This window comes from Lissotriton vulgaris, unplaced genomic scaffold, assembly GCF_964263255.1.
Source record: "Lissotriton vulgaris unplaced genomic scaffold, aLisVul1.2 SCAFFOLD_1825, whole genome shotgun sequence".
In the NCBI taxonomy this organism is placed as follows: domain Eukaryota; kingdom Metazoa; phylum Chordata; class Amphibia; order Caudata; family Salamandridae; genus Lissotriton; species Lissotriton vulgaris.
This window is the reverse complement of record NW_028253388.1, coordinates 172,995-198,555: the sequence shown is the minus strand read 5'-3', so window position 1 is coordinate 198,555 and position 25,561 is coordinate 172,995. Positions and strand designations below refer to the sequence as shown.

The following is a 25,561-nucleotide window of genomic DNA, read 5'->3' as shown; positions in this document are numbered from 1 at the left end:
ATAGTGGCCAAAACCGATTTACAAAAGGGGGGGTGGTGATGAACAGAGTGTCTGAGTTAAACAGACCACTCTTACCCAGTCCAAAGATCAGGGCTTGATCCATCACCGTTATTTATCTCACTGCCCCATCCCAGCTCAGAACCTGGCTATATGCAAATTAGTCTGTCCCTGGCCCAGTGCATCATGGGAACAGGGCAGACCAAACTACCAAGCCAATTCTTCACCAGAAAGGAGACAAGCTACCGGGGACCGGTTTCTGGCATTTCAGCCTTCTTCGGCCCGGCTTGCTTGAATCCTGATGGAGCAGTGAGAAAGGGACTCATGTCTGAGTATACCCTGCCACACCTATAGTGGCCAAAACCGATTTACAAAAGGGGGGTGGTGATGAACAGAGTGTCTGAGTTAAACAGATCACTCTTACCCAGTCCAAAGATCAGGGCTTGATCCATCACCGTTATTTATCTCACTGCCCCGTCCCAGCTCAGAACCTGGCTATATGCAAATTAGTCTGTCCCTGGCCCAGTGCATCATGGGAACAGGGCAGACCAAACTACCAAGCCAATTCTTCACCAGAAAGGAGACAAGCTACCGGGGACCGGTTTCTGGCATTTCAGCCTTCTTCGGCCCGGCTTGCTTGAATCCTGATGGAGCAGTGAGAAAGGGACTCATGTCTGAGTATACCCTGCCACACCTATAGTGGCCAAAACCGATTTACAAAAGGGGGGTGGTGATGAACAGAGTGTCTGAGTTAAACAGACCACTCTTACCCAGTCCAAAGATCAGGGCTTGATCCATCACCGTTATTTATCTCACTGCCCCATCCCAGCTCAGAACCTGGCTATATGCAAATTAGTCTGTCCCTGGCCCAGTGCATCATGGGAACAGGGCAGACCAAACTACCAAGCCAATTCTTCACCAGAAAGGAGACAAGCTACCGGGGACCGGTTTCTGGCATTTCAGCCTTCTTCGGCCCGGCTTGCTTGAATCCTGATGGAGCAGTGAGAAAGGGACTCATGTCTGAGTATACCCTGCCAAAACCGATTTACAAAAGGGGGGTGGTGATGAACAGAGTGTCTGAGTTAAACAGACCACTCTTACCCAGTCCAAAGATCAGGGCTTGATCCATCACCGTTATTTATCTCACTGCCCCATCCCAGCTCAGAACCTGGCTATTTGCAAATTAGTCTGTCCCTGGCCCAGTGCATCATGGGAACAGGGCAGACCAAACTACCAAGCCAATTCTTCACCAGAAAGGAGACAAGCTACCGGGGACCGGTTTCTGGCATTTCAGCCTTCTTCGGCCCGGCTTGCTTGAATCCTGATGGAGCAGTGAGAAAGGGACTTATGTCTGAGTATACCCTGCCACACCTATAGTGGCCAAAACCGATTTACAAAAGGGGGGTGGTGATGAACAGAGTGTCTGAGTTAAACAGACCACTCTTACCCAGTCCAAAGATCAGGGCTTGATCCATCACCGTTATTTATCTCACTGCCCCATCCCAGCTCAGAACCTGGCTATATGCAAATTAGTCTGTCCCTGGCCCAGTGCATCATGGGAACTGGGCAGACCAAACTACCAAGCCAATTCTTCACCAGAATCTAGGTATCCAGCACTGAGTTAGAAAAAGTAACGTAAAAAGTAACTTACCTGCAATTTACTGAAAAAGCCTATTCATTTCAATGTACTGTATTTGCTAAGTGTTGCATACTACTGCTCCCCGGTAAATCAAACAAAGTACAATTTCTACTGCCTACTTGAACTGTGTTCATACAAGTAAATTATTACTGCAAAGTATTGTTATGCTTTCCTGTGCCAGGCTTGCTTAGTTCTAGAAATAAAACAACAGTATTTTTTTAATACAAAAACAATTGGCCTAGAGTTCAGTTCTTGAGTGTGTGAATTCATTTGCTGACTGAGTGTGTTCCTCAAATGCTTAACACTGTCCTCTGATACTGCCTTACTGCTCGACCAAGCTACCACTTTAGAGAGTAAGGTTCTATCTAACTTTAACCTCTGCCTACCTCAGGAGACCCTTGGACTCTATACACACTGTACCTCACTTTGGTGGAGTATACAGAGCCAGTTTCTTACAATACATCACTATATGTCTCTCCCAATTTGCATGTGATGTTGTTGTCCAGTGGAAAGAGCAAGTTACTTCTGGTAAACTTTTTCAATGCTGGAGTTGCACACCCGGATGAGGGCAATATAACTGCTGGGGTCTGTACTTCAGGATATCATCTTGAAAGGTCAGAGTTATCAATACATTTGTTTAACAGGGGATTTAACACTCATATCTGTGGGGACATCAGGCACAGAGGAGTGGAAGCTATGGGCTGTGCACGACAAGCAGGCTTACACATGGAACATACTCCCCAGTGTATTGAGCTTAACTCCATCTTGCTTGAATTTGATTTAACATCTGTAATGAATAAGCTGCCTCCGGGGAAAACAGACATTACTCCCACCCTTTTTGGGAGAGGGTGTGAGACCTTTATTGAATTCACCTTTGTATCTACCCCCCTTATTCTCTGGTTACCGATTTTTCTGTGCAGGCGAGTGAATGCAGTGACCACAACCCCATTTGTGTCTTAACAGGCTAGACCCGAACACTCGGACATAGCAAGGCGAGCGGGGGCTGGTGTCCCTCTTAAAGTGGTGGAAGCGGGAAGGAACGTAAAGTGGGGGTGTATTGTCCCAGAGTTACTCCACTAGTCCCGTTTAACTCAGTGTAGCAGAAAGTTTGCAACCTGTCTCGACCATGAGGCAAGTGCTCCGGACATCATGGGTGCATTTGGATCCTTGTCTACTGCCATAAGGAAGTTACTACGGGCCCCGGGTGGGGGTGTAAGCAACCAGGTCCAAGATGGTTCGGCATGCTCCCAGGCCTCCAGGAACCTGAGACAGGCCTTGGGTGTAAATTCCCGAGACCGGGTGGTGGCCAAAGGCCTACGAAGAGCATATAAGGCTGCTCTAGCAACTCGCGAGTCAGCCCTGAAGATGGAGGCCTGGATCGATTTAGTGGAGGCTAGTACACTGTGTGATAGCTCAAACTTCGGGGGCATTATTAACAGCCCATTTCTATATGGAAATAATGCAAATTTACTGGATGTCCATATCACTGAGGACAATTGGGTACATCATTTCGAGGGTGTCTTCCAGTCGGATACCCCGCCAACTGAGGGGCAGGAAAGGGTGGAAGGCAATTCTGAACTTATTTTCACCACGCAAGAGGTGAGAGCCTGTATTCTGGGTCTCTCTAAAAACAAGGCCCCCGTGCCAGATGGGATCCCACCATATCTCTACAATGCCCACGTTGAAACCTGGGTGCCTGTCCTCACAGCTGTTATCCATGCTGCAGTCCAGGTTGGTCACCCAGATTCTTGGGACTATAATCGATAGGGAAAAAGGGACATCGGTACAGTACTTATTGTTATAGGCTCATTTTTCTTCTGATCTCTGTGGTGAAGGTGGTGGGCTGCATGGTACTTGACACACTTGTAACTTGGGTTGATGAAAACAACTTTTTATCCGATATTCAATACGGCTTTCGCCCAGGTCGCTCCACTGTGGACCCCACGCACTCCACAACACTAGACTCCGATACAACGCCAACACACTTCACGTTCTAAACACCGGCAGAGACTACTGCTGCTTCCAGGCTGCCCTGAAACTCACCCACTGACTTTTCAACCCGCCACACTTGCAACTTCACCTGCAACAGAACCACCAAGCCTCCAAGGACCGGACCCAACCACCTTCGATGCATCCTCCTCAACACCCGCTCAGCAAGCAAACATGCCGTTGAGCTCTGGGACCTGCTCGACACCTCCGCCCCAGACGTTGCCTTCCTGACCGAGACCTGGTGGAATGACTCCTCGGCACCTGACATCGCCATAGCCATCCCAGACGGCTACAAGATCTCCCGGAGAGACCGCACCAACGGAGTCGGTAGAGGAATAGCCATCGTCCACAAGTCCCCCCTCCAGGCCCACACCCTCACAGACGACTCCCTCAACTCGCCAAACACCTCCACTTCCGGATCCACACCGACCCCGAGCTTTTCAACATAGTGAAGGAACTCTCCAACACCAGCGCCAACACCAACGACATCCCGCCCTCGCACTGGCCACCTTCTTTCATCGCAAGATCGCCGACATCCACAACAGTTTCAACACCCCGTCCGCTCCGACCACAACAGACCCCACCCCGAACGCCACCTGCACCAACCAGCTGACCTCCTGGTCCCACGTCAACGACGAGGAGACACGCAAGGTCATGAACTCCATCCACTCAGGATCTTCGTCTGACCCACGCCCCCACCATGTCTTCAACAAAGCAGACGCAACCATCGCACCCCAACTATGGAAGGTCATCAACATCTCTTTCGACACAGTGACATTCCCGGAAAGCTGGAAGCACGGAAAAATCAACGCCCTCCTCAAGAAACCCAAGGCGGACCCCAAAGACCTCAAGAACTTCCGACCCATCTCCCTTCTCCCCTTCCCGGCGAAGGTCTTGCCAACATACAGCTGACCCGCCACCTCGAGGACAACAACATCTTAGACCCATCACAGTCCTGATTCAGACAAAACACAGCACCGAGACAGCCCTCATCGCCGCCACAGACGACATCAGGTGCCAACTAGACAACGGCAAAACTTCAGCCCTCATCCTCCTGGACCTGTCAGCCACCTTCGACACAGTCCGCCACCGGACACTAAGAACACACCTCCAAGAAGCCGGAATCCAGAAAAAGGACCTGGACTGGACCACGTCCTTCCTCTCTGGCAGAACCCAGAGAGTCCGCCTCCCACCCTTCCAATCCGAAGCCATTGACATCATCTGCGGCGTACCACAGGGCTCATCCCTCAGCCCGACCCTGTTCAAGGTCTACATAGCCCCCCTCACACAAGCGGCCCATCAGCACGACCTGAAGATCATCTTCTACGCCGACGACACCCAGCTCATCCTCTCCTTCACCAAGGACCCACACAGCGTCAAAACCAACCTCCACGAGGGATTGAAGGCCGTCGCCAAGTGGATGAGGAGCAGCCGACTGAAACTGAACTCGGACAAGTCGGAAGACCTCATCCTCGGCCCCAGCCCCTCTGCCTGAGACAACTCCTGGTGGCCGACCACACTGGGAACAGCACTGACACCCACGGACCACGCATGCAACCTAGGATTCATCCTCGACTCCTCCCTCTCCATGTCGAAGCAGGTCAACGCCGTCTCCTGCTACAACACCCTCTGCATGCTTCGCAGGATCTACAAATGGATCCCGACCGAAACGAGAAGAACGGTGACCCAAGCCCTCGTCAGCAGCAGGCTGGACTACGGCAATGCACTCTACGCAGGAATCCCGACCAAACAACTACAACGGCTGCAACGCAACCAGAACGCCTCCGCCTGCCTGTTCCTCAACATCCCTCAACGCAGCCGCATCATCTTCAACCTAAGAGACCTGCACTGGCTCCCTGTCAACAAGAGGATCACCTTCAAGCTCCTCATCCATGCACACAAAGCACTCCACAACACCAGATCAGCCTACCTGAACAACAGGCTCAACTTCCACACCCCGCCTGCCAGCTCCGCTCCGCCAGCCTCGCCGCCGTACCACGCATCCAGCGAACAATCTCCGGTGGCAGATCCTTCTCCTTCCTCGCCACCAAGACCTGGAACATCCTCCCCACTCATCTGCGGCAGACCCAGGACCTGCTCACCTTCAGGAAGCTCCTCAAGACCTGGCTCTTCGAGCAGTAGCAGCACCCCCCCCCCCCCCCCAGCGCCTTGAGACCCTCACGGGTACGTAGTGCGCTTTACAAATTCACTGATTGATAGTGTTTAAACCTGTACATGGTTCTGAACAAATACACTGTGGCTCGTTCCAGACCCATATACCTAGCTTCATGGACCAGACCTCAGCATACGACTGTGTTAATAGGTCCAAGATGTGGCAGTTGATGTCCTTGTCCTCCATTGGCATTGACAGTAACATCATTTTATTTCTGAGGGATCTTCACCGCGATTCAACCGCGATTGTCCGCTATTTAAAGGATCTGAAAGTGTCCAATCAGCTTGACATCAAGAGAGGGATGTGTCAGAGGTGCATTTTAGCACCCTTTCTTTTTAACCTATATATTATTTCCTTAGAGAAGGCCCTTTTAACCACAAATGCTGATTGTCCCCAGGTAGGCAAGCATAGCCTACCAGTCCTCCTATACAAAGACAACTCAGTCCTTCGGCGAGGACAGCTAGGGGCCTACAACTTCTTCTGAATTCTTTTGCCCTTTTTATGAAGGACTTGTACCTTTAGTTTCATCATTCCAAGTCGTTCATTATGCAGGTGGGACCTCGTAAAGCTAAGAAGTTCGCTTTTAAATTCGGAATTTCGTCAATACCGAAGACCAATGTTTTCTCCTATTTGGGAGTTGTGTTTGACGATTCCTTGAGTTGGTGCCCTTTGCTTACTTGGAAGAAAGGGGATGAGGTGAAAGCTTTTGCAGCTGTTTTTAACTTTGCCAGCAGAGTGGGAGGGAAGCCAATAGGGGCTCTTTTGAAGATATATGAAGCCAAATATATCTCAAAGGTTAGTTATGAGAGTGAGATATGGGGCCACATTGGGGTAGCGGCAGTGCAAAGTGATGATAACTCTTTCCTGTGACGGGCCCTTTCTGTCCCACAAAGTACTTTGTTTTATGTCGTGCATGTAGAGTTGGGGATGCCTTTCCTCTCAGATGTACTGGCTTTCCATCCCCTGGCTTTGTGGCTTAATATTTGGGCTAATTAAGAAAATACACTTAGCAAAGATGTCCTACGGGAATGACTTTCACTTGACCATGTCTCAAGCATCCGATGGCTCCAGTTTATAAGAGTTGGCCTCTCCAGGATAGGTGGGAACTATTTGCTAACCCTGTGCGCATATGCAAGAGGGACTTTTCTCTGGTCAAAGAGTGTTTTTTAAGAATGAGCTCCTGTGAAAGAGAGGGAACTATGAGCTGTGTAAGGCTAGTGTGCGTAAGTACATTTTGGTAAAAACTGTACCAACCACCAAACCTTATCTTCTAGGGCTTAAAAGCATCCATGATCGTTTTCTATTGACCCGGCTTTGGCTCAAACTCTTCCATTACCTCATAGCACACCATTGCGGCTCCCACAGAGTCCTATGCCTCATGCCCTGTGGCTGCAACGGTGAGTCTCCTCAGGACATGATTCACTTTTTATTGTTTTGTAGTTTTTATGCTGTCCCTAGAAAGTTATTTATTATTCCCATTCTCACAAAAGCGGGGTTTAGGAGGGTGAGACCAGCTCTTATCTTTTTACAACTCCTCTCTAAAGCCACTGTTTTGCATACTCGTAACTTTTTACGGGTCGTTGTTAGACTTAGGTCAAGCTGCAATTAAATTATGTACTGTAATTCATGAATTTTTATCTTGTGTTCTGATTAAATTGGATATGTTATATTTATCAATCTGTAACTTGGAAGATGTTTTATCATTTTATGTATGACTTTTATGGTTTTCTTTTATAAAACCGAATAAAGTTTGTTGATAATAATCACTAGGGGATTCATTTACAGCGTAGCATGGTATCCCTCACAATAACTCCAGGAGTCACAGTCCGCACAATGTACATGTTTTGTTTCCCCTACTTCCACCCTTACATATACCCCTGATTACCTGCCCAAACCTCTCCCTCCTAATGCCAATGTGGTCCTCCGTAATCCCACAGACCATCTTTTTGGCCCCTTTGAAACTGCCCATACAATAAAAATGCTGCAGTTGTAAATACATATCAACTACCATTTGTTGTGTTTGCAACTTTTTATTTGAATAATAAAACCTAATAAACATAAGCTGATTATTAAAGCAAAACGAAACATCAGTTGCCATACACATAAGAGACAAAAGTGGTAGATAAAAATCAACAAACTGTAACACAGCAAAGTTATGTAGAGCACAATTCTTCATTTCGGGCCATTTTTAAAGTTCAGCAATAGAAACGTTCATAAAGAACAGGAAAGGAAAGAAGGTGGGATACAGTGATTTCATTAATGTAATGCTTCCTACATATAGAAAAACAAATACTAATTATTTTTCTTAAGCAATAAAGTCCGCACATCAAAATACTAAGAAATATATTGAACAATGAACATTTCATAGGTAATTAGAATTCAATTTGAATATTTTAACCCCCTCAGCATTATTTGACTCATGATTACAACCTGAATGCTTTTTGGAAAGGAACCGCCTCATGGGGTTCAAAATCACATCTTTTCCAACAGTAGGATTCAAATGATAAACTTGATTTTCAATTCAATTTATTGATTTAGGGCTTTTTGGAGATCAACAATTTTAAATACATGCAAAATCCACACGCTTTTGCAAAATTGTCACCTAAACTTGAATTCAATCCACTTTCTGATTAAACACTGCCCATTCCAGGAAAGCATCACAGGACCACTTGTTGTTATCTTCCTAATTAGTGATAATGTTTCGGGTGATTTTGAGGGAGGAGATTATCCGGGTCTGGCTAAAACTGTTTAATGGGATCTCAGAAGGTACATCTCCCCTGCCTGACTCTTGGAGTGATGCAGTTATTGCACTGATTTTAAAGCCAGGGAAGAACCCAACTCTATGTCAGTCATACCGCCCAATTACTTTGCTAAATGTTGACTATAAAGTCTTTGCTGGAATTCTGAATGCCTGGCTTAGCAAAGTTGTTGGGCCAATAATTCACACGGATCAAAAGGGTTTCTTGCCAGGTCGGCAGATGCCCGATTTACTACATACCTTAATTGGATCGATTGACTTTGCTTCGTCGCAGGGTCTCCCTCTATCAATCATTAGTATTGATGCAGCCAAGGCCTTTGACCGGGTGAACTTGCACCTTCTGGAGAGGGTACTTAAGGTCTTTGGTTGAAATAAATATATAAATCCCCTCAGGCCCAGATTCTGGTTAATGGCAATCTCTCCCCGGTAGTTAAGATAGGGCGTGGAACTAGGCAGGGCTGCCCGCTTTCCCCCATCTTATTTGATTTATATATAGAGCCGCTAGCTCAGAGCATAAGGTTGAATCAGAAGATTGTCCCTTTTTTAAATAAACGGGTTAGTACGAAAGTTAGCACTGTACGCTGACGACCTGATTCATCTATCATTCAATGTCAGCACTACACTTTCAGAGCTTGAAGCTGAAACCCAAACTTTTGGAAGCCTGTCAGGTTATGAGATAAACAATGAGAAAACCAAGGTTATGGCCTGGAACATAACCGATCAGGAGGGGAATTTTGCTAAAGAACATAGATACTTAGGAGTTATAATATCTCAGGACCCCGCCTAATCCCCAAGATTAATCTAGATAGAGTTTCAAAAAAGGTCAATGTCATACTACAAAGATGGCAGAGCATCCCACTATCATTGTATGGGCGAGTTAATCTCATCAAGATGTGTGTCCTTCCAAAATACGCTTACCTTTTTAACAACATTCCTTTCTAATTTGGAAAATCTGATATTCTTAAACTCCAGGGCAAAGTATCTTCCTTTATCTGGGCAAGTAAAGTGATCTGGTTATTGTAGGAAGGTGGATATCTGACTATGGTTACCCCCAAACTTTTTGCCTGGTGTTTAGCTGGTTTTTGACTTAGTTGGCCTGGGATCCTGCTATTCAGGGCCCCAGGCTGATTGCTCTCTCCTTAAAATGGACTCCATGTACCTTAGGTGCATAACACAATTGGAATTGGTTCACCTTATAGGCCCCTGTAACAGTGTACCATAGGTACCCAGGGCATAGGTGTAGCCAAGGCCTACCAGGGGCTGCAGCATGAATTGTGCCACCCCTGGCCTGGCCTCCATATTTGACACAACTGGCTGATCACTCAGCTGGGGTAAGTTGGTGTAATCACCTCTTGCTTAGATATAGTATCCCTATATCTAACCCTAAACTGGACACATATGTTCCTATCAGCCACTCCTATGGAAGGACTCATCAATCCTGGAGGCAGAGTGCTTGGAAATATGTGAGATGGTGCTCTAGCGTGAGCTGAGCCTGTCTGCAGCTGTCGGGAACCACTCCCTAAGCTGTTCCGGGATATTGCCATACCATATACTCTTAAGTGCATTATAATCCTCGCGGTTATATGCTATCTTTGGTTTGGCTTTATCAAAACATGTCGAGTAAGGTGTCATACGAATTGGAATACTATCCCCTCGACAGTTCTGTCGACGGGGATAGCATTCCACCCTTCTAGAGGGACACGACATGTGTGTAGCCTTAACCCCGGTTAAAGTTAACCAGAGCCTCAGCATCACAAAATGGATGCTGCCACCACAGACACATGTCTGACCTCCTGCTGCTGGGAGTCCTTCCAGCGAGGAGGGCCTGGACAAAGGGTTTCCTGCCTGGGGAGGTGCGAGCACCACCCCAGACAGGGTTTTGTGTATTGGGTAGGACAGGGCTGAATAGATTGAGACATGCCTGGGGCACACAAGGTGTCCCTGTGCATAAGCCAGCCCAAACCGGTTCTGGGGCTTTCCAGCCCCAGTCCTGGCGAGGAGCTGGACAAAGGAGAGGGGGTGTAACCACTCCCCTTCCTGGTCCCACCCAGAGGAGGGACCTAGTAGGTGATCCACCCCTCAGATTGGGAATAAGAGTGGGAGCAGTGCCATTGCACAGCAGATCATCCTGAATCCACTTTACACGAAGAAGAAGACTGGACTTTGACATTCTGCTGCACAGAAGACTGAAGAGAATCTCCCTTGTGGCCTAGGAGTGGCCACCCTGTGAATACAGGCACCAACCAGCAACTCGACGTCTGCTTTGCCGCCGCCTCCCGCCGGAGCCCGAGCCCAGAGCCCGACAAGAACCAGACTCCCAGACCTCTCAGAGCCCGATCCACAGTCCCTGCAAAGAAGGGACCCGTGGAGGCACCGAGTGACGTGGGACCGGACCTCTTGGAAGACACTCGAAAAGCTGACTGCGCAGCTTCTGAGGCATCCTCGACGTTGTGCTTTGGGGACTGAGAACCCCCACCACCGAGCATCCCTTGCACCAAAGATCAGCCCTCCAGCATCTCCACGATCTGCGTGGGGCCCTTTTGCATTGTGCCACTCGACGCGCCATCCCGGCCACTAGCCACGTGGTCAGCGGCCATCTTGGCGACGAAACCGACAATTTACACAGCAGGTCTGGTTGCTCCAGACCTACCCAAGCTCCTGTGAAAAGGAGCACCCGCTCTGACCTTGCTGGCCCGAGTGAACAGCATCTTTCAACTCCTGCGTGGCTTGCATTTGCCAAGGCCTGTTTGCTCCGATCAGGTCGCCGACACCGCCAACAGCGAGAAGCCTACGTGGGACAGCTCGTGACCGACTCCTGGACGTCCTCGACCCCGGGTATCCACGTGGCTGCAGAAAGAAGCTACCCGACAACGCCTGTTTGCACCCGACATCGCCTGGTTCCAATCTGGTTCCACGGTAGTCACTGGCTAGTGACTTTGAACACTGTCCCCTCTGCTTTCAGGTCTTCACATCTTCAGATCCACCCTTGGATCCACCGGAACTCTTCTCGACGAGCCGCCTGCAGCATCTTCAGCTCCAAGCACCATCGACCAGCGTGACGAAACCCGACACTACTTCGACCCTGTGCACCCGCTTCCTGTGGGTGAGGTAACTCAGCTCCGCCGGTGCTCCTGCACTGGTACACATCTCAAGGGCCTGTGTCTTAAGTTTCAGCTCCGTAGGTCACTCGGAAGGTTCCTAACTTTCTAACTTTGTACTTTTTACGCACCATAGACTTTACATTGGAAAGTGCGTGCACTTTGAACACTGCACCCGAGTCCCGTGGGCCTCTCCCGACTTAGTCACTGCTAGTCTCGAATAGCTCCAGCGATTCCCAAGGCCCTAGGCCTCTTCACTTTCCTATTGGTATCTCTTATACCACTTTCTTAGTATATGGTTTAGGTGGCCCCTAGGGCTCATCCATATTGTGCAACTTTTGTGTATTTTAAACTGTCTTGTGATTTAACGCTTGTGCTTCTGTGCTCATAAAGAGTCCAGGGGATTTTATAGTTAATAAATCAATATATATTTTAAATATATATCTGTGTGGTGTCCCTTTCATTTGGTATTCAAGGGGGTTGTGTATGGTATAACAGCTGGCTTCACATGCCTTTCAGAGTTTAGCCTAAGACTGCTTTGTCCACGTTACCACTAGGATAACTGGTCTACAAGGTTGAATTACAACCATCATCATAAGGGTTGCTTGGCATGGTACAAAGTGATCACTAAGAATTAGTGAGCATTATATACCAGGCCAACTTCTCACAGTTATCCTGGAAAAATTAAGGCACAAACTCCAGCGAGGGGGGTGGCCCTACCAGACTTCCAGCTGTACTGTTGGGCTTATCAACTAAAGAACTGTAGAATGCTAATGCTCTCTTCGGACAGTTTGCTGATAGGCTGCATGTTTAAAGCCATGTTAGTAAGGGAAAAGGAGCTAGATTTCATGTACAAGTTCGACTCTCTTAAATTCTTTTAAAATATTTGTTTAAGGACTCTGCGTTTGGCGGCTAGGTTGTGGTCGGACTGCCGAAGTTGTTTAGGACTATTATAGTGATTGGGCGTCTGTTTGGGATTCTCCCGGTACACCAGAGTGTCTTTTGGACTCTCTTGCTTACCCACTAAAAGAGGCAGGAGTTGTATATTGGAGAGACATTGTACTGGCTGACAAATGCCATAGCTGGGAATACTGGAACCATATTACTAACTGTACTTTGTCCAGGTTCAAGTTTTATCAGCTCTCTTCCTGCTGTAAGACGCAAAGCTGGCCACTTATAGAGGATAGCAGTATGGAAAGTGAACTACAGGATCTAGGTCCTAGGAAAAAAGAAGTGGCGAATGGTATAACCATCTTTTGGCAGCTACAGACAGAAAGATTGCTGCACTGAGAAAAAAACACATTTGAGATGCGGCCTTCAGAATGCAGATGATGTCCATGTATTTGCGTCCTGTTTCAAGATACAAGAATTTTGGACAAATGTGCGTAAGACTATCTCTAGAGCCCTGGGTCGCATTGTGGGGGTAAGCCCAACTCTTATACTATTTGGTTTTACTCCTGTACTGGGGGGAGCTTCAGACCAGACAGGGCCCCAACAAAAACTGGTGTTTTAATTAATTTTGCTGGCTAGGAGGGAGATTTGTAAAGCATGACGCCGAAAGACATATCCTACTTGGAATGCTTGGTGGAGTTCTGTTAGAACCAATAGGATCAAGGCCGCGTTAATCTCCTCTATCCACAATGGATCAAATCTCTTCAGTTACTGCCGATAAGGTCGACTCTGTACAGTAGTAGGGTCTAAACCCATGTTGAGCAGGATCCGGACAGTCCGTATTTTCAAAGAAGGCGGTGATCTCATGATTCATGGCCTTTTCAAACATTTTAGCAGGAAGTGGAAGGACCAATTTGGATCTGTAGTTCTTTACATCTGAGGGATCGAGGGAAGGAGTCTTTGGAAGTGGCAAAATCGATGCCTTTTTCTAAGCATCTGGAAAAAAGACGGACTTGAGCATCACTGTAATAACAAAGTGAGATGAGCAGAAAAGGTCGCTGAAACCGGATGGCGGGCAAGAATCTGCAGGGCTCCACATTTCATAGTGCTAATAAGATTAGATACTTTCTCTTCAGAAAGTGGGGTGAATGTACTCATTACCAGGAAATGGTAAGTTAGTTTATTCACCGTACGTTACTCCACTGTATCTGTCCCTGAAGATTATCTGGTGTTATCTTAAAATTAAGGAATATTTTATTTACTTTGAAAAAAAGAATTCGGTTAGTTCATCACAGCTTTTTGGCTGTGAGTTGCTACATTTTTATAACCAAAGGATGAAAGTGATTTAACTGTGTTGAACAGTAGGCTGTAACTCTTCCTCCAACATTGCTATTGGTGCCTACATTTTCTTTTACATTTCTTGAGATCATAGGAGTACCATGGCGCGGAAGGCGCAGACAGATGGTTAGTCTTCAATCTAAAAGGCCCTACTTGACAAACTGTCTGGTAACAATGTGCGAGATGATTAGCCTTGAGTAGCTCAAGACTTTCACTGATCAGAAGTAGCACTCACTACAGACAAGGTTGAAGACCCCTTTGCAAACACCCAATGCCTAAAATCAAATAATTTGAAAAATGCAAAAAAAAACAGAAATGTGCTACAAAACAAAGAGTTTCCGTTGGGCTAGGCCTGTGAAAGGGGGCCTGTTTTCACACTTGCGACGATTGTCTAGGATAGCTAGGATACGCAGGATGCAAATTGTGAAAGGGAGAGGGCACACGTTACTTCCACCCTTTGCAAGTGCGAGTTCAAAAATATGGGACAAGCCCACAAGGTTATGAGTTTCTCAGAAGTGTACTGAACCCCAGACCGACTGGAGCCTTGAAGCAGCAAGAGTATCTCATAGTTTCTTACCTGTCGGTGTAGTTTTGCACCTTGAAGATCTTTCTGGATTCACTATGCTGTGCATTAGTCCGCGGTCTAGTGATTGGGTCTTGAATCGTAGTCTTTTCTTTCTTTTTTTTGTAGCCCAGGTGGGCGTCGATGTCCCACCTTCTGGTGTTACTTCCTGTGACATCGGCCTGCTTCCTGCGGAAACTCCCAGCTTTAGGCACCATCTTCGGATTCTTTTTTTCTTGTTTTTGTATTCTGTTCCTGAATGTTTGACAATGTTTTACAAGTTATTTCTTAAGTAAATGATTCATCACGTAGTCTTAACAGTGTCCGTTTTCTTTCATTTTTTGTCTTTCCACCTCTCCCTCCTACCTTATCTTTCTGGCGGAGGTGGGTGGGTTCGCTAGGGAATCCAGAAAGATCTTCAAGCTGCAAAACTACACTAACAGGTAAGAAACTATGCATTTTGCTGCGTGAATCTTTCTAGATTCACTATGCTGTGCATAGACTTAGTAGCGGTTTGTTATGTCTGTGGCGGCTGAGTGGAAGATAAGCGAATACGTTTAAGCACCTTCTGTCCTACTTGTGCTTCAATGTCCATTTGTATATCCACGCAGTGGTGCTTAGTGAACTTGTGCACAGAAGCCCATGTTGCCGCCAGGCATATGTCCTGAATGGGTGTGTTAATGAGGAAGGCTATTGTTGCTCCCTTTTTCCTGGTAGAGTGGGCTCGTGCTCCTTCTGTCAGTTCCTGCCCAGCTTGTTTGTGGCAGAACTGTATCGTCTGTGCAATCCATCGTACGATGGTGTTCTTTGTTACAGGTCTTCCCAGGAAACTGGTTGCGAAGAACACAAAGAATGGTTTGGTTTTTCTGTGCTCCTTTGTTCTTTCGATGTAATGCAGTACTGCCCTTCTGGTGTCCACCCTTTCTGCGCTTGTGGACGGTTTCTGGAAGAAGCTCGGTATTTGTATTGTTTGGTTCATGTGGAACCTTGACACCACTTTAGGCATAAAGTGTGGGTCAGTCCTCGCTACTACCCTGTCATTGTGTATTTGGATGTATGGTTCCTGCAGCATTAGTGCTTGCAGCTCGCTTACCCTGCACAGCGAGGTGATTGCCACCAGAAATGCCGTCTTCATTGTTAGCATTTGTAGTGAGGCCTTATGGATGGGTTCAAAGGGCGCTTTCATCAGTTCTGTTAGGATGAAATTTAGGTTCCATGCCGGCGGCGTCATCCTTTTAGGTGGTGCAATCCTTTTCGCCCCCTCTAGAATCTCTTTACTACTTGTGAGGTAAAGAAACTCCTTCCTGTCTCTCCTCTAGTGTAGGCCACTATCGCTGCTAGGTGTACCCTCAGCGAGGATGAACTCTCAGAAGGTGTGTGAGATACCTTAGCACCGTTGATTCCTTTGTCATCTTTCCGTGCAGTTTTTTCTTATTGCACCATAGTGTGAACCTCCTCCATTTTGCCATATAGCACTTTCGCGTTGTAGATCTTCTCGCTTCTCGTACCACCCGCAGGGTGCTCTCTGGTAGTCTTAGATGAGCAATTCTAAGTCTTCAGGAGCCATGCAGCTAGGCTGAGGCTCTCTGGCTCTGGGTGCAGTACTTCTCTGTTCTGCATGGAGAGTAAGTCTTTTCTTTTCCCGAACTTATTGGGTGGCCCCTGTGCCATTTTCATTATTTGCGAGTACCACGTCTGCCTTGCCCACTGTGGTGCCACCAGGATAAGTGTCATGTTGCTGGTTCTGCACTTGTTGAGTACCCTGGGTATCAGTGGTATCGGGGGGAAAAGTGTAGGCAACTCTTTTCGACCAGCTTATCCATAGGGCATTCCCCTGGGATTGTTCCCCTGGTTGCCTGCGAAGTGTTGGCATTTTGCATTCCGGTGTGTTGCAAATAGGTCTATCGTCGGTGTTCCCCATCTTCTGAATAGCCTTAGCGTTTCCTGTGCATTGAGCTCCCACTCGTGGGATGTTGATGTCTGTCTGCTGATCCAGTCTGCTTCCACATTGTCCTTCCCTGGTAGGTGTATGGCTAGCCGGTCTATCATGAGCGGGATGGCCCATCTCCATATCTCATGTGCTAGGTTTGATAGTGGTGCTGATTGTGTTCCTCCTTGCTTGTTGATGTAGAACATCGTTGTTGTGTTGTCTGTTTGTATCAACACTCTCTGGTTGTACATTTTTTTCTGGAAGGCCTTCAGGGCAAGGAACACGGTCTTCAGTTCCAGGTAGTTGATGTGTTTGACCGCATCTGCTGGAGTCCACAGACCCCTCACCCCGAGCTTGTTCATGTGTGCCCCCACCCCTTCTGGGACGTGTCTGTGGTGATGGTCACTGTTGGGGTTGGTGGTGTTAAAGGCTTCCCTCTTGTTATGTTCTCCTTGTTCCATCACGATATCTCCTCCTGCACTGCGTGCGTTACAACCACTAGATCTTCCCAACTTCCTGTAGCTTGTGACCATTGTTCTTGCAGCCATTCCTGGAATGGTCTCATTTGGAGCCGTACATCTCGGACTAGATGTATGCAGGACGCCATCATCCCCATGATCTTGCTCGCTGTCCTCACTGTCAGAGCCCGCCCCTTCTGGTAGTGGCGTGTCTCCTTCAGCAGAGCCAGTGTTCTCTTGTCGCTGGGGAACACTTTGCTCTGTATGGTGTTGATCTGTGCACCCAGGAAGATCTTCACTTGTTCTGGTTCCATTGAGGATTTCCCTCAGTGAATGGAGAAACCTAGGTTTGTCAGTGTTTCTGTCACCCGCTGTGCGTGTTCCCTGCACGTCCTGTGTGAACTTGCCTTTATTAGCCAGTTGTCAAGGTAAGGGTATACGTGAATCCCTTCCCTCCGTAGGTACGCTGCCAATGCTCCGAGGCATTTGGTGAAGACCCTTGGTGCGGATTTTAGTCCAAAGGCTAGGGCTGTGAACTGGTAGTGTTCTTTGTTGATTGTAAATCTCAGTAGATGTCTGTGCCGCCTGTTCATGGGAATGTGCAGGTAGGCATCTTTGAGGTCTATGGTGGACATGAAGTCTCCGTCCCTTATCTGAGGGATGACCTCTTGTAGGGACGTCACTTTTTATTTTTGTGCCTTTATGTACTTGTTCAGGATAGGTCCAGGATGGGTCTTAGCGTTTCGTCCACTTTTGGTACTAGGAAATAGGTTGAGTACACTACCTTGTTACTTTCTCTATATGGGACTGGTTTGATGGCCTCCTTCTGGAGGAGTTCCTTCACTTCCTCTAGGAGTAGCGCTAGCTCTCTCCCTGAATACGTCTTTCTTTTTGGTTTTCTGTTTGACGGTCTCTTTTCCAGTTCTATGCAGTATCCGAACTGTATGATGTTGAGTATCTATTTGTCTGTGGTTATCTTCTTCCACTCCTGGAGAAAGTGACTTAGCCTGCCTCCTACTGGTGTTACATGATCTTTGATGTTTTGTCCGTGTAACCCTCTGTTGGTCTTGTTGTGCCCCACCCTCGGTGTTGTGTGGGTGGGCACGTCTTGCGTGACGGAGTCACTTTGAGGTGGGTTGTTGGCCCCCTCTTCTAGTTTGTCTGCGTCATTTCGCCCTCCTGCGAAAGGACTGGCCCCTAGGCTGGTACTGCCAGGTTTGCCTTTGTTGTCCCTGTTGTGCGTGGCTGTCTCCCTGGTGGGACTGCTGGAATGTCTGGTGTGACGTTCCTTGATGGTTTCCCCCTTTTCCATTCGGTCTCCGTGTCGGGGTACCCCTTCTCATCCCCCTGAATTGTAAGGCCCCCATGGACCTTGCAGTTTCGTCTTCTTTCTTCAGCTGGGTGAGCTTTTCATCCACTGGCTCCCCAAACAGTGTCTCTCCATTGAAAGGGGTGCTCAGAATGCTATGCAGTACCTTTGGTTTGACGCCTGAGATCCTGAGCCAGGCCTGCCTTCGCCCCGTGATTCCCAACATCATCAGCCTGCTGGACGTGTCATCCCCATCCAAGGCTGTTTTGAGGCAAGAATTTGCTATATTCTTCCCCTCCTCTACAGGGTGTGAGGCTCTTAGTTGGTACTGGTCTGGGAGGTGCTTGAGCAGCTGTCCGATCTCGTCCAAAATTTGGTTCTGGTGCCTGCATGGCTAACTTCCCGGTTAGGTCCATCCTCCTGCTTTATTTGTCTGGTGGTGGGCCTGATGTTGTTGACACATTTGCCCTTTTTCTGACAGTTGCCGCAATAATGGAGTCCACTGTGACGGATCCTGGGATGTATGGGGGGGGTCTTTGGAGGAGTGCTTGTACTTCTTCTCCGTACTTGGCGTGACGGACCTGCATGTTACAGGGTCTTTGAACGCCTCGCTCCCTTGGTTCATGACACTCTGAAGCCTGGCTTTTCTTCCTCTAATTTGACTCCAAAAGCTGTTGCCGCGTTCCTGATGACCATATTATGGGCCTCTGGCGGCGAAGGCCTCCAAGGGTACGTGTCCACAGCCTCTTCTGAGCTTTCGGTATCAAGGTCCTGCCATTCCAGGTCCCTGAGGATGCCGAGCCGAGGGTTGTCCGCTGGTCGTCGTTCAGCTCCTCCTCGTAGTATAGGGCCTCCTCCTCTAGGTGTACCTGGGGCTCGGGAGTTTTCGGTGGTCTTTCTGCGTCAAACTCCTCATGATCTTCTATTTCGACGATCGGCGTCTACGGCTTCAACGGAACCGTGAACCTCTTCATTTTTTCGTCGAACTCTTTTTTCCTTTGCACGATGCTATCCATTTTGGCCTTGAGCCGTCTCTTCTTCCTCTGGAGCTCGGCGGCCTGTTCGGCGTGGAGCGTTTCGGCCGATCTTTTCTGCGCCGTCATCAGCGTCGGCGTCGACCCAGTCTTCAGGTCCTTCTCTTTTGACGTCTTCGCCACCTGGGAATCCTTTTCGAAGGATCCGCTGGGCTGTTTGTCCTTGGATGCAGCTGCGGCCGTCGAGATCTTAGGCACCGGTGCTCCCTTCGAGGACTTAAACTCTGTTTTTCGAGAGTCTGACTCAGACCTTCAAGGGTCTGTTGGGGGTCGACTACTCTCCTACCTCTTTAGAAGTGTCCATTTCGGTCTCTATGACCATGTAGTCGTCGGCTTCACCGGTGACGTTGTCCTCCTCGTTGCTGTAGAGTCCCAGGTCCCGAAGCGACGGCGGTTGGCCCTTGCCTTGCATGTTGTAGTTGGCCCTTCTCTGTCTCTCTCTAACCCGGAGAGTCTTCGGTGTGAAGGCGGAACAGGCGTTGCAGTCCTTGCTCTCGTGTTCGACTGGTAGGCAGAGGTTACAAACCGGGTGCTGGTCCTTCTGCGCGTATTTGTGGTGGCAGTTACGCCAGAATTTAAAGGGTGTCTTGTCCATTCCTGCGCTCAGGGGGGCCACTGTGTGCACATTCTCCGTTGGATGTCGAAGTTCTCGAAGTTCTCCTTCTTCGTCATCCTGGCTTGGTGGTCTAGTCCCTCGTTGTCTTCTCAAATATTTTCTGTTGAAGATTCGCCTTTTCTGCGTCTTTTTTTCTCCAAAAGCTCTTCGGTGACGATCCAGATCCAACGACGGAAAAAATAATCTGAAAATGGGGCCCAAAGGTGGGAGCTTCCGCAGGAAGCAGGCCGACGTCACAGAAAGTAACACCAGAAGGTGGGACATCAACGCCCACCTGGGCTACAAAAAAAGAAAGAAAGAAAAGATTACGATTCCGGACCCAATCACTAGACCACGGAATAATGCACAGCATAGTGAATCCAGAAAGATTCACGCTGCAAAAATTGTAGTTACCAAACAGACCAAAAGCTCAAGAACGAGCAGAATCTACCCTCCAGGACTCTACACAAGAACAAAAAGGAGTTCGAATTACCTAGCCATTTTCCATTCCGCACTGTTAATCTGTCCACGCCTCGGCAATGAGGCGAGGCGTGAACGGATTAACAGTGCTGCGCTAAAGAAGAATATATCGCTGATTTATTGGGTGTACTATCTAGTGGATTATGGATATCCAATATTGACTGGATTATAATCTTTGGACACGGGGTATCAATTTCGAATTCCGTTTTCCAAGTTGGAACTAATTTGACAGCCATCAACTACCGATTGGTTGGTCTTCTGTTTTTAATGAAAAGCTGTGTAACGCTCAAGCAAATTCAAGTCCTGATGATGACCGTACAGTAATACAGGGGTCAAGACACCGTCAACGCTTTTGTGGCCATCATTTTTTGAAGGGCACACTATTTCTGTTTGTGCTGTTTCTTCATACATGTAATGTCTTTTTGTTAAGCCACTGGTTTGGTTTATGATGGGTTTTTTTTGTATACCAACATTCTGTCTTGAGCGTAATTGTTCTTTTTAAACTTTTCAAAATATGTAATAAATGATGTTTTTTGAAATTTACACAAATTTTCTTTGAATTTATGATCTTATAGGCTTCTTTTTCCTTCTCTCCCCTCTCCCCGCCCCCTTTTTTTTATTCTGTAATTGTATACATTAAGTTGCACAATTCATGTGACTTTTCTTCCTGAACCTTCTGTTGGGTGTATCGATTGTTTGTCCCTGGTTCAGGTTTGCTGGACTGCCCCAGTAGTTTTTGACTGTTGGAAACAATGACCAAACTCTGCCGGCGAACACAAGCTATTCAGGATAGGAAAGTTTGTACTATGTTGTGACTTGGACACAGCCAATTGCTTTGGCCAGGCAATTGACATGAGTGTGGAATTTCAGTGCATTGCCTGGATTAGGTCTATATGCTTCACTAAAGATACCCAAGCATCGTTAATGGACAAGCTATTCGATAGCTCTCGCCTTTTAAGCAAGAAAGTGGACAAGGCCCCAGACAGATTCCTTGGGTCTGTATGCCTCCGCCACGCAATTTCATCACAAATCTCGTCCCCTTTTGGCTACAGTAGGGTTTTTCAACTCTGCCAGCGCCAGACCCTGCTACAAACTCAACAGGCCTCCCAGTTCTTTCATGGCCATGGCACAAAAAGGCAACATCCAGGACATTTTCTCCAGTGAATTAGATTGTGCCATTTGAAGACCCCTCTCCCTATTCCACCCAGACTTAACAGTGGCGACGGATGTATTACTTCTGAAATGGGAAGGCCATATGGGAGACAGAGACTAGGGAACCCTCGTCACCGGCAGAGACCCAACTCCACATCAAGCTGTTGGAGTTGGGAGCATTTCACTTGGTGGTGAAGGTCTTCCGGCCCACCATCACAGGAGGGCCAGTGCAGCTTCTCACAGACAAGACAGTCAATGACAGTGGTCTCACCAGGAAGTGTCACACAAACGTGTTTGACAGAGAGCCGAGGATTCACTGGCTGCAGTTATTTGGTCCGACGAACGGGCGCTGGAACTGCTTAGTTGAATTTGACATCCTCCCAGGTACGCTGCCCCGAGATACAGAAGAATCCTTACTGTGTTGTTATGAATATAGTTGAGAAGCATATTGGAGAGGCGGCGATGTACCGTCCTGATGAGACTATGGTAATTAACTGGAACGGTTGAAACATTGACTATACATGGACTATTTCATATAAATGATGTCTTCTAAGAATCGCCTTTGCTTAACTTGTATTGTACAAAAGTATTTACAGCCCTGTTTCTGTGTACAAAATGTGGATCGGACGGTTTTATCATCATATCACTTTCATCTTGAGCACTGCGCAGTCATCACTCAATGACTTATATATACACTTGCTGCTGAGAACACAATTAGAATTTTGGGAAATGAAAAAGCCTCATCTGAATTCTAATCATGATAACAATGGTGAATTAATATCTGGCCAGGGCCTGCATATCTGATACAGACCTGTGAAATAATGAACTCATAGGCCTCTGTAGTTGTTCACAGTGCGCCTGGGAAGTGCTTCTTTGTGTCTCTGCTTGTCACTTCTGAAGCAGAATGACGTTGACACCTAGCTGCATGTTGTCTCCTACTCTGTTTTAAAGTTGGAGGACCCAGTCTGGTGTGTGTGGAATATTCACAAGGTGAGGAATCTGCAGGTAAAGGAGTATCGACCAGAAAGAGCGTTACCAAAGGCAAGTAACTGGTGTGTTATGTTTTCCTGCTGTTGTATATTATCTCATTTTGGGTGATGAACTCCGATTGACGGAGATTTCCGTAATCCGCGGAGGTCACGTAGTTCCTAAAAACTCTGCTCCGTGGAGCGTAGCAAGGTTTTTTTCAACACTCACACTCTCCAACGTTATCTGCTGGAGCGAGGAAAATCCACCTCCTGGCGAGATTTTTCCTTGCTCGCGCTCGCCATGGTCTAGTTGGTGAGCATAATCAACCTCCTGGCGAGATTTCTCAAAGCAGGTCACCGGATTTCTCAATGCAAGTGGTCGTGCCAGGTCACACCACTCGCATTGAGAAACCTTCCTTCGCATTGACAAAGCTGCTGCTTGAGTAGAAGCAGCTGCACCCTCTTGCGCTGCACATGGTGCCTTTCGCAATAATTTTTATCGGTCGGGACAAACACCAGGAGATCAAAATCACCACGAACGGCATGACCCTTACGCACTCCGATGCTTGCAGAAATCTGCGTAGACCGCCAGAGTTTTTTTGTCACTTTGCGGAGTTCTTCATTGAGGAACTCCGCATAGGCTTAATCTTACCACGAAAATATAGATATCAGTCATATGTTAAGAAACAAGGGTGAGTAGAAACCTTTTGGGTGGAGTAAAATTTAAGACATTAATATTGTGATTTTTTTGGCAATTAGTTGATTTTTGCAAGCACTAACACTTCTCTGTGTCAAGTAAAGACCTTAAGAGTTTTGTAACTTTCAGACACTCAAATTGTCGATTCGGTTGCAATTAAAAAAATTATAGGCCTGAAATTTCTTTGGAGGTTGCATGCGGGCAGCCTAAGTTATCCTGCAAGAGTTTCTTGATGAATCCTATTGCAACTACAATATGTGCTCTCTCATGTAAAATCAGGTTGTTAGAAGCTTTTCTGCAACTCAAGATACACCTTACTTTACACCTGGTGTGGATGCATTTCTCATGTTTAGTGAGATCTCCTTTCTGAGTATAACATTTCTGGCTTTCCCCTCCTGTATAAGGCTTTCGTCCAGTGGGAATTCTCTCTTGTGAAGTGACATTGTATTCAAGACTAAACCTTATCTGACATTCATAACACAGATAAGGCTTTTTTCTAGAGTGAGATTGCGTTTAAAATTGATGCTTTTCTGGCACTTGGAGCACTGAATTATTTTGATGGTGTGTTTTCTTATGGTGCATGTAACCATCTCTACCTCTGAATCTTTTCTGACATTTAGAGCACTGATAATTTCTTTTCTCTAGTGTGGTTTCTCACATGTTCAGTGAGATAAGATTTTTGGCTGAAACATTTTAGACATTCGGAGCACTGATAAGGCTTTTCTCCAGTGTGGATTCTTATATGGTAAGTGAGACTGCCTTTTTCACTGAAACATTTCTGGCATTCAGAGCACTGATAATGTTTTTTCCCCAGTATGGATTCTTATATGCTGAGTGAGATTGATTTTTTCACTGAAACATTTGTGGCATTCAGAGCACTGATAAGGTTTTTCCCCAGTGTGGGTTCTTATATGCTGAATGAGATTGCTTTTTACACTGAAACATTTGTGGCATTCAGAGCACTGATAAGGTTTTTCCCCAGTGTGGATTCTTGTATGTTGAGTGAGTCTTATTTTGTCACTGAAACATTTCTGGCATTCAGAGCACTGATAAGGTTTTTCCCCAGTGTGAAATCTCACATGTGCAGTTAGAAGTGATTTAAGTCTGAACTCTTTTGGGCATTCAGAGCACTGATAAGGTTTTTCCCCAGTGTGGATTCTTATATGCTTAGTGAGACTGCATTTGTTTATGAAACATTTCTGACATTCAGAGCACTGATAAGGTTGTTCCCCTGTGTGGGTTTTTATATGCACTGTGAGAGAGCGTTTTTCACTGAAACATTTCTGGCATTCAGAGCACTGATAACGGTTTTCCCCAGTGTGGATTCTTATGTGCCGTGTAAGACTACTTTTTGTACTGAAACATTGCTGGCATTCAGAGCACTGATAAGCTTTTTCCACAGAGTGCGTAAATGCATGTTGATATAGAGTCGCTTTGAAACTAAACCTTTTCTGGCATTCAGAGCACTGATAAGGTTTTTCCCCAGTGTGGAATCTCAAATGTGCAGTTAGAATAGATTTATGCTTGAAATGTTTTGGGCATTCAGAGCACTGATAAGGTTTTTCCCCAGTGTGAAATCTCAAATGTGCAGTTAGAATAGATTTACGGTTGAAATGTTTTGGGCATTCAGAACACTGATAAGGGTTTTCCCCAGTGTGGATTCTTGTATGTTCAGTGAGTGTGATTTTGTAACTGAAACATTTCTGGCATTCAGAGCACTGAAAAGGTTTATAACCAGTGTGGGTTCTTATATGCCGAGTGAGACTGCTTTGGACACTGAAACATTTCTGGCATTCAGAGCACTGAAAAGATTTTTCCCCAATGTGGGTTCTTATATGCCGAGTGAGACTGCTTTGGTCACTGTAACATTTCTGGCATTCAGAGCACTGATAAGGTTTTTCCACAGAGTGGGTTAATGCATGTCGAGATAGAGTCGCTTTGACACTAAACCTTTTCTGGCATTCAGAGCACTGATAAGGTTTTTCCCCAGTGTGGATTCTCATATGCTCAGTGAGATAAGATTTACGCCTGAAACTTTTTTGGCATACTTTGCACGGAGAGTGGTTTTCCCCAGTGTGGATTCTCATATGCTCAGTGAGATAAGATTTACGCCTGAAACTTTTTTGGCATACTTTGCACTGAGAGTGGATTCCCCCAGTGTGCATTATGTCAAATTCTGTGAGATAAGATTTATGGCTGTGTCTTTTTTGGCACATGTAACTTTTCCCCCCAAATTAGGTTATGTTGCCTTCTTTGAGGTGGTTTTGAACACTGAATTTGTTCTCACAGTCTGTGTTTTTATAAGGTGTATACCTAGAGTTAATAGCTCTACGATTAGTTTTCTCTTGCTTATATGCCACGGTAAGAGGGAACCCGATTTTAGAGTCAGGCTTGTTTAGATAATGTTCAGCATTTATCTCTAAAAGAAATTGTGTGCAATCTTCTTAACACTTGAATTGAGCAAACTATGTCTGGAAGCAGCCCTGTAACACC

At 46.8% G+C, this 25,561-nt stretch overlaps 1 protein-coding gene across 1 annotated transcript; it reads right to left on the bottom strand.

Annotated features, from left to right (window-relative positions):
* Positions 1-23,684: 23,684 nt before the first annotated feature.
* LOC147661031 (uncharacterized) lies at positions 23,685-25,284 on the bottom strand. The gene is made up of 3 exons (XM_086951399.1): positions 24,234-25,284; positions 23,997-24,149; positions 23,685-23,827 (listed from the first exon to the last, which is right to left on the bottom strand). The coding sequence occupies exons 1-3, from the start codon at positions 25,282-25,284 to the stop codon at positions 23,685-23,687; spliced, it is 1,347 nt and encodes a 448-aa protein (XP_086807525.1).
* Positions 25,285-25,561: the final 277 nt, after the last annotated feature.